This window comes from Aotus nancymaae, unplaced genomic scaffold (assembly GCF_030222135.1).
Source record: "Aotus nancymaae isolate 86718 unplaced genomic scaffold, 86718_ANA_hifiasm-v0.15.2.pri h1tg000040l, whole genome shotgun sequence".
Taxonomy (NCBI): Eukaryota; Metazoa; Chordata; class Mammalia; order Primates; family Aotidae; genus Aotus; species Aotus nancymaae.
This window is the reverse complement of record NW_026988454.1, coordinates 55,319,112-55,328,233: the sequence shown is the minus strand read 5'-3', so window position 1 is coordinate 55,328,233 and position 9,122 is coordinate 55,319,112. Positions and strand designations below refer to the sequence as shown.

The 9,122-nt window shown below is 44.0% G+C and overlaps 1 protein-coding gene across 1 annotated transcript in view; it reads left to right on the top strand.

Moving 5' to 3' along the window:
• Positions 1–9,122, top strand: part of CCN6 (cellular communication network factor 6) — a 16,799-nt gene continuing 7,677 nt past the window's right edge. The window contains exons 1-3 of the mRNA XM_064360366.1: positions 1–279; positions 397–549; positions 7,568–7,865. Of these exons, the coding sequence (XP_064216436.1) occupies positions 1–279; positions 397–549; positions 7,568–7,865 (730 nt within the window). The remainder of the gene's footprint in view (positions 280–396; positions 550–7,567; positions 7,866–9,122) is intronic.

The window sequence follows — 9,122 nt, the reverse complement described above, 5'->3', positions numbered from 1 at the left end:
ATGGGTGCTGTGGGGTGCCCAGGCCTGCACTCTGTTCATGAGGGTGAAGGGGGCGAAGGAAGCAGCCCAGAGAGGACCCGGAGCAGTGCAAACACAGATGGAGAAGCTGAGGGCAAGGAAGGAAACGACGTGGGACCCCACCTGTTGTCCGGGCAGGCTCTGCTCTCCAGGAGCAGGTGGCATAGTCAGTCAGAGAACAGTCACTACCTGCCCTGCCCTCGTGAGTCCTGGGAGGAAAGTGCTCACCCACTCCTGACCTGTGTCACACTCACTACGAAGGCAGGTATTAGAAGAATCCCATGAAAGTAAACAGGGTGTTCAAACGGATCCTTAAAAATGAAAGTGCAGGCTGCAAATTGGTAGTGTGGGAGGTGCAGGGTGTGTGTTCTTGTGCAGAGGCGCGTGGGGTTTGCAGAGGAGACAGGGGAGCTTTGTGCACCCGGAGCAACGAACAAGCAGCGACTTCTCTACCCCTCACGGTGGCTCCACGGTCCCAGCGACATGCGAGGGCTCCTCTTCTCCACTCTTCTCCTTGCCGGCCTGGCACAGGTAAGTCCTCTCTCCCGACTCTTTCCCTTCCGGAGACTACAGCCATTCTTAGTGCTTCAGGCCAAAAGCTAAACAAAATGAAGATGGGGAAAGAGGGAGGATAAATGGCCTGTGGAAATACTTCATAAGAAATAGGAAGCCATTTTCCTCTCCAAAGAAAGTTCTGTGTTAGTTCTTGAGCTTCATGCAAGAAACGTAAAACGTTTCTCCCTTTCAGGTAATGGCACCGAAGCCTCCTTTCACTATGTTTGAACAGCCCCACACTTTCCTATAGATTTCTGTAGCAGAGCCTAAGGCACAGCCTGGCATGGTACGGGAAACTCTCTCTCCACGCCAGTTCCAGCCGGAGGCTCAACTTTCCATAGCCGTTCACAAACTGTGCAGAGAGCCCCTGGAAAAACGAATCTTGACAGTGACTTTTTCCAGTGAAGCCTGTCCTTGTTTGAAAGGGGCACTTTGGAACAAACATTTACATTTTGAAAGCATTCTCTTACTTTGTCTTTTCTCAGTCCATGTGTTTCTCACTTCCTGAAAGAGAATCAGTCTGTGGAAACTTGGAAATATTTCCAGCAACGGGCCAAAAGGAAGTTTAATTTATGATGAGCAATTCACTGCCTTAGTCTTTTTAAATAAGATGGAAACAAGGTGACTTAATTGTTGATTTATTTACACGGTGGAGGTTATTGTTGGCACAGGGGATGGAGCTTTTGAAATCTGGTGATTTAGAAAACATGGGTGTGTCTGTGAGTTAGTAGTTGACTGGGGCTGTAAGTAATAGATGTATCTTAGGAAACAAGGGATTGGAAATTGTTATACCATATATGGAAAGATTTACAATTTCAAAAGAGTCACAATAAGAATGTCAGTGGTCCGGGTCATTGCTGCTGTCACGTGGAGGGGTGCACCCTTGGCAGTGTGTTTCCTCTTCCACTGTTCTTGAGAAAAACTATCATTGTGGATTGAGAGAGGCTACATGTTCTTAAACAGCAAGTATTCCAACATAGAGAGATGTGCACAAAATAAACAACAAACACAGCAAGGTGTTACACACAGAGTGGTAAGAATGTATTATTTTGTACTTAACTTTGCTTTTATGAATTCATAAATTCATAAAATATCTGAAAATACATAACATTTACTGAATATCTGCTATATGCCAAATACTGTGCTGGGGGCTTTATTTATTTATTTAGAGACAGAGTCTCGCTCTGTCGCTCAGGCTGGAGTGCAGTGGTGCAATCTCGGCTCACTGCAGCCTCCGCCTCCTGGGTTCAAGCGATTCTCCTGCCTCAGCCTCCTGAGTAGCTGGGATTACAGGCCTGTGCCACCATGCCCGGCTAATTCTTGTGTTTTTAGTAGAGATGGGGTTTTGCCATGTTGGCCAGCCTGGTCTCGATCTCCTGGCCTCAAGTGATCTGCCCACCTTGGCCTTCCAAAGTGCTGGGATTACAGGTGTGAGCCACCATGCCTGGCCCAAGAGTGCTTTTGCTATTATCTTAATCATCAAAACAACTTTACAAGGTGGTCATTATTAATCCCATATTACAGAGGAGATTAAATGATGGGAAATTCTCTAAGATCACAGAGCTATTGCAAGGCTCAGATCTGTTGTTAAAATGCTTATTCTTTCTATTGCACCATTCTAGTGACTCTTGTTGTCTTGAGATTTTGCTGTTGAAAACAATCAAAATATGTCTGAGGAAAAGAGAAAATTATAAAATTCTTTATATTTACCCACATATTCACTATGTCCAGGCCCCTTCCTTTTTTCCTGTATTTCTGAGTTACTATCATAACAGAGTATCTTCAGACTCAAGATCCTCCTTTAGTATTTCTTGTGAGGCAGATCTGCTAGCAACACTTTCGCTCAGGTTTTGTTTATCCAGAAATGTTTTTTATTTCACCTTCATCTTTGAAAGATAGTTTCACTGGCTATATAATTCTGGGTTGACAGGATTCCCTCCCCCCCTCTTTAACACTGTCTCTGGGCACCTTGTTCTTCTCCATTTCTCTTTCCTCCTCTTTCTTTTGATGAGAAGTCAGATCTCAGTTTTACTGTACTTCTGTATGTAATGCTTCTCCCTTTCCTCAGTCTACTGTTACAATGTTCTGTTTTTTGAGATGGAGACTGCCTCTGTTGCCCAGGCTGGAGTGCAATGGTACCATCTTGGCTCACTGCAACCTCTGCCTCCCAGGTTCAAGTGATTCTCCTGCCTCAGCCTCCCTAGTAGCTGGGACTACAGGTGCACGCCACCAGGCCTGGCTAATTTTTTGTATTTTTAGTAGAGATGGGTTTTACCATGTTGGCCAGGCTGGTCTTGAACTCCTCACCTCAAATGATCCACCTGCCTCGGCCTTTCAAAGTGTTGGGATTACAGGCTATTTCAGCTTCGTTTTAAAAAGATAGTTTCACTGGCTATATAACTCTGGGTTGACAGATTTTTTTCCCCTTTCAGCATTGTCTCTGGGCATCTTCTTCTCCATCTCTTCCTTCTCCATCTTTTGATGAGAAGTCAGACCTCATTTTTAATGAAATTCTGTATGTAATGCTTTTTCTCAGTCTACTGTTATGATTTTTTCTTTATCCTTGGATTTCAGCAGTGTTACCTTTTGACCTCAGAGATGATCTGGAAATGCTTCAAAACTGGAAAGATAAAGAGGCATTTCACGGAGGTAGTTTTGGGAGTGTGCATTTCATTAGAAAGAACACGAGGAAAAGCAGGGAGGAGAAAACCAACTCAGGGAGTCCAGCAAATGGAAAGGCATGGAAGGAGAATGTGTGAGAGCTAACGCTCAAGAGGTAGGCAGCAACCAGAGCAGAGAAGGCTTTGGATACTTTGCTCAGAAGTTTAGGCTGCACACTATAGACTGTGGGGAACCACCGATGGGCTTTAAGGAGAGGAGTAATACAATCAGACATGTTCTTTAAAGAGATTCCTGCAGTGGCAATGTAGTAGATGCACTTGAAAAGTCATTCTGGAGGGAGGAAGGTCAGTCAGGAACTTGTAGTGATGGTGCTTACTTAGTAGCCATGAAATGGGGAAGAGTGTCTAGTTCTGGGAATACAAGGACAATAGAATAAGTAGGATAGGTCACTGAGTCGCCATAGGAGGTGAAGGAGAGGAAGACGGCCTAGAGGAGGCCTATCTTCCTGACTCCAAATGTTGAAGAGTGAAAAATGATGACTTTTGGACTTGAGTACTTCCTGAAGGACATTTGGGTGGAGATGTCCAGTAGATAGTTAGCTCATGGATCTAGGGCTCAGTAGAGACATCTAGGCTGGAAATTTAGTTTTGAAACTTGCATAGGATGAAAACTGAAGGCAAAGGGGTGGGTGAGATATCCAAGAGGCAGTGTGTAGAGTGAGGTGAGCAAAAAGTTAAAGCTATGAAACACCAATAGGCCTAAATCTAAGTCAAATTCAGGGTAACAGGAGCCTGTGGAGGAGATTGAGAAAGTATGTTGATAAATAAGGGGAGGATTGGGGAGACCAGATGTAATGAAATCCAAGGTAGAGGAGAGTCAAATGCCTCAGAGAAGGGGGGCAAGAGGAGGACTGAAGAGATTTCACGAATGTGAGACTGGCAAAGAGGCCACTGAACCTGGCATCCTGAATCACTGGTGGCTATAGCTGAACCTGTGCAAAACTGATAAGTAGGCAAAATTTTTTTTTGTTTAAATTTTTTTAGGATTCTAGCTTCACTATTCCTACTCCCTTCTCCACTTTGGTGTTTCCTTTTCCCCTTCTCCTTCTCCAGAAGCCCAGCACTGTCCCATCCCCCCATCAAAACCCATTCTCACGTTGTGTATGCAACTTTTGAATCACAGCTGAAATGTTACTCTTTACTGGAGCATATGTGTTTTACCAGTGGTGAGAAAAAAAGGCTGAGGGTTTAATATTTGGTGGAATTTCATACGGATACTTCTAAATGCAGAGTTTTTGAGCTGTGAAGGGACTCAGATCTAAGAATCAATCCAATAGCCCCCGGTTCCATCAAATAAACATTGAGAGTTATTTACAGAAGCCAGTTGCCAGACACTGTGCTGGGTGCTGGTGGTATACTTTCAAATGAACCACAAGCACCTGAGGTTGGGGGGCTTTATGGCTAGTGGAAGAGATAGGCACTTACATGGGTAATTTCCCTTCAAAGACGTGTGCAAGGCAGGGAAGTTACAGGAAGCTTTCCGGAAAAGAGGATACCAAAACAGAACCTTGAAGGATAACTAGATGGAGGAGGAGCAGGGTCTGGGCAGAATGTCTCAGGCAGGAGGAACAGCATCATATATGCAGGGAACTGCAGGCACTTTAGCTTTCTGGAACCTAAGGTTTATAAGAACTGCAAGACAAGAGGAGGGCTCTGAATGCTGTGCTTAAGTGTTTTCACCCTCCCTGCAGGACAGACATGTTTAGGTGTGAAGGATGAGGGAGAGGAAGAAATCCAGATGGTTTTCAGCTTCCTGACTTGGGAACCTGAGTGGATGGTGACACCATTTACTAAAATGGGAGCTGCTAGTTGAGGAGCAGTTCGTCAGGGGGAGGGTAATTGTAGAACCTCAAAGTGCATATGCCCAGAAGCAACTAATAAGTCGTAAGCTTAAGGGATGAGGTCTAGGCTGCAGAAATAGATGCAGAGATTCAATGATTTGTTCAGTATCTACTGAGACCAGCTCGGCTGTAGAGACCCCTACCCAGGCGGCGCTGGGAAGAAGACACCCAGATAGAACAGCGAAGTGGGACTATCTGGGGACCAACAGCCTTCTGAGCTGAGAGCATCAAGGGGCTGACAGCATTCTGGACTGAGGGCCTGGAGCAGACACTGACCCATGTATTTATTCTCTCTGAACAGGCGATTATTACTAACAAACAGGTGTTCTGTGTTTTCTCATAGAACCAAGATAAACTAGGTAGGCAGCTGGTGCCTGCTTACCAGCGATCAAGAACAAACTAGAAAGTATTCTCCACAAGGGAGCCACGGGGGCAGGGTCGCATATCCCGTGCTTAAAGAATTGTTTTCACCGGTGTATGATATACGTCTACTGTTTTGCTACTTTAGAATGCCCCAAGTAGTTTTCCACTTGGGGTGAGGGTGGCTAGATTTTCCTTGCCACTGTTCTTAGAAAACAATATATTTTATCATACAATCAGCATTTCTCAGCAATCATACACTCAGCATTTCTCAACAAGTATCAGAGCTGGTTTACAGTAGGATTTGGACTAGGAAAGGAAGGAGGGTAAGTGTTGAGAGCTTAGGCTCTGGAACCTGCCTGCCTGATTTAAATCACTCTTCTATCACTTACTTGATCTGTGACATAGGACAACTTAAATAATTTGAGTCTCAGGGTCCTTATTGATAAAATGGGGTATACAGTTTCCTATTGCTGCTCTAAGAAATTACCAAATTGAATGGCTTACAACAACATCAGATGTCCAAAAATGGGTCTTACGGGGCTAAAATCAATTGTTAGCAGGACTGCCTCTCTTCTGGAGGCTACAGGGGAGAATCCATTCTTTGCCTGTTCCAGCTTTTCAAGGCTGTCTGGCTTCCTTCATGACAACTTTCAGCAATGGCATTGCTCCTACCTCTGTTTCTGCCATTACACCTGACATGCCTGCCTCCCTCCCAGGTGGACCCGAATGGACTTGTGATTACCTTGGGCCCACCTGGATAATTGAGTGATAACCTCAAGATCCTTAAGTTGATCACATCTGGAAAATTCCCTTCATTGTTTTAGGTAACATATATGCACAGGCTCCCGGGATGAGGACATGGACATCTTCGGGGGGACCATTATCTGCAGATCACATGGTATAATAACTACTGCGCACTGCTGCTATGAAGGTTGAGTGAAATAACCATGTCAAGTGATTTATAAAGATTGCAGTCACCTTGCTTTCAAGCAGCTCACATTCTTGGTGCAGGTATCAGAAAGTAAACACCTGAAATGTGTAGGTAATAAGAAAGGTGGTAAAGTCTACGGTGAAAGGACTAGGATAAGAGTGGCCAAAGAGGGCCTCACTGAGAAATTTGAGCACAGACCTAAAGGCAAATAAGAGTGAACCACGAAGGTATCTAGGGGCAGAGTTACTTGGAGTATTCAGAGAACAAGGAGGCTGCTGTAGCTGGTGTGGAGGGAACAAGGGAGTGAGTGGTAGTGGGTAAAGTAATATGGGGAGGGGGGACCATGTGATGTAAGGCCATGGTGGTAGTTTGAATTTTACATTGGAATGGGAGGCCATGAGGAAGCTACTCCGTATGAGCAAAGAGTGATATGAACTGAACTGGCTTATTTTAAAAGAATCATTCTAGATGTCAGGTGGGCAAAGGAGCAAGCAAGGTGAACATTTAGGAGGCTATTGTAATCATCCAGGTGAACAATGGTGATGTGGATCATGATGGTAACAGAGAAGGTATCAATAAATAATCAGGATGGGTATTTTTAAAGGTGTAATAAACAGGATTTACTGATGGAACTAGATGTCAAATGTGAAAGAGAAGAGTCAAGCATGATCTGATCCCAAGGTGTTTTGGAACTATATTGGCATTTGCTCACATAGGGAAGTGCGTGGAAAAGCAGATTGGAGGGGGAAACGTGGGAGTTTGTTTTTGGTCATATTAAATTTGCTATGCCAATTTAACATCTAAGTGGAAATGTCAAGTAGGCAGTTTGAGTCTGAGTTCAGAAGAGGGGTGTGAGTCGGAGAGAAGAGAAATAGGGAGGGAAGATGGTTTAGAGGTCTTATCCATGGGGTTCTGAGGTTTACAGATGAAGAGGATGAGAAGGAACCTGCAAAGGAGAGTGAGAAGGAGCAGTCAGTGAGAAAGGAGGAATATGAGTGATGTCTTAGAGGCTGAGTGAAGAATAGCTTAAGGAGAGTAATCGTGTCAAATACTGATAGGTGTTATTATTATTATAACTCACCCCACTGTATACTACCTGTTTGGGGGAAATCTTCTACTCCTGTTATACTATTACATAGAAAAACTATTTCTAACATCACTTTTATTATCAAATGAAGTTCTGCTGCAGGGCACAGCACACTGGACCATTAGATACAACACCTGAAGGAAGGCCTAGAGAAGCGTCAGATGCACATCAGCGTAAACAGTTTTGCCACTGGCCCTGCAAATGCCTTCATCAGAAGCCCCGTTGCCCTCCTGGAGTGAGCCTGGTGAGAGATGGCTGTGGATGCTGTAAAATCTGTGCCAAGCAACCAGGGGAAATGTGCAATGAAGCTGACCTCTGTGACCCACACAAAGGGCTGTACTGTGACTACTCAGGAGACAGGCCTAGGTATGAGACCGGAGTGTGTGCATGTAAGTGTCTTCTTCTGGACCCTCTGGAAAAGATTGAGTCTAGACAGACTTTTTTTTTTTTTCTCTCCTGCAATTTTTAGCTTTGAGTGATGAGCTCAGTTTGGCTAAATATGAGATGGGTTTTGTTTACATGCATTAGTGGGACTGGCTCCATTGTAGTGGATCCTATGTGAAATTAGCAGATGCTTACACACATTTAGAAACCCATTATTTTCACTGCATTGACGTGATCTTGCAGTTCTTCTCAGGTAATTTACTGATAGAAGGTAAGAGGAATTATCCAAATAGAGTCTGACTTCTTAAAGTGCTACAAAATGACAACTTTTGTTAATACGGTCAAAAAACAATCTGGGCTGGGCGCGGTGGCTCACGCCTGTAATCCCAGCACTTTGGGAGGCCGAGGTGGGTGGATCACGAGGTCAAGAGATCGAGACCATCCTGGTCAACATGGTGAAACCCCGTCTCTACTAAAAATACAAAAAATTAGCTGGGCATGGTGGCGCGTGCCTGTAATCCCAGCTACTCAGGAGGCTGAGGCAGGAGAATTGCCTGAACCCAGGAGGTGGAGGTTGCAGTGAGCCGAGATCGCGCCATTGCACTCCAGCCTGGGTAAAAACAGCGAAACTCCGTTGCAAAAAAAAAAAAAAAAAAAAAAAAAAAAATCTGAATTCAGCATTTTCTGTAACAAAAAATAGTCAGCTTAAAAATATTAGAATGTACGTATATCCAGTATTCAGACATACAACTTTAACCTCAGCTTTCCCAATTAATGGTCAAGTTGCTGTGCTTTACTTCAGCAGATTTGTTAAAAAAAAAAAAAAAAAAAAGTGAGGTCATCCCAAGCCACAACCTGACCCTCAGCTTTATGTGACTCAGCTCTGGAGACTGATTCAGACCATCTAAACATTGGCACTAATTCAGGATGACAAAGTATTTAGGATTAAAAAAAAAATTCTAAGGGAAGAGAAATACTTATGTCACCCAGATAGTTTAGTCAGTCTGTAAAAAAGTCTAAGAAGGAAGGCAAATTACTATCAGAAGTATGGTTATGAACTGTGGAATGAGAATCTATCTTTGGAGTCAGACTGAATGTGTCAAACTCAAGTTTGACAGCCTGATGCCCCTGCTAGCCCTGTATTGTACGGTTAAAAATGTGGGGTCTGGGTTCAAGTCCTGATTGCTTTGCCAAGTGAATATACTTGATCAAGATGTTTATTCTCTCTGTGCCTCAGTTACATAATATACACTTCCTAACTT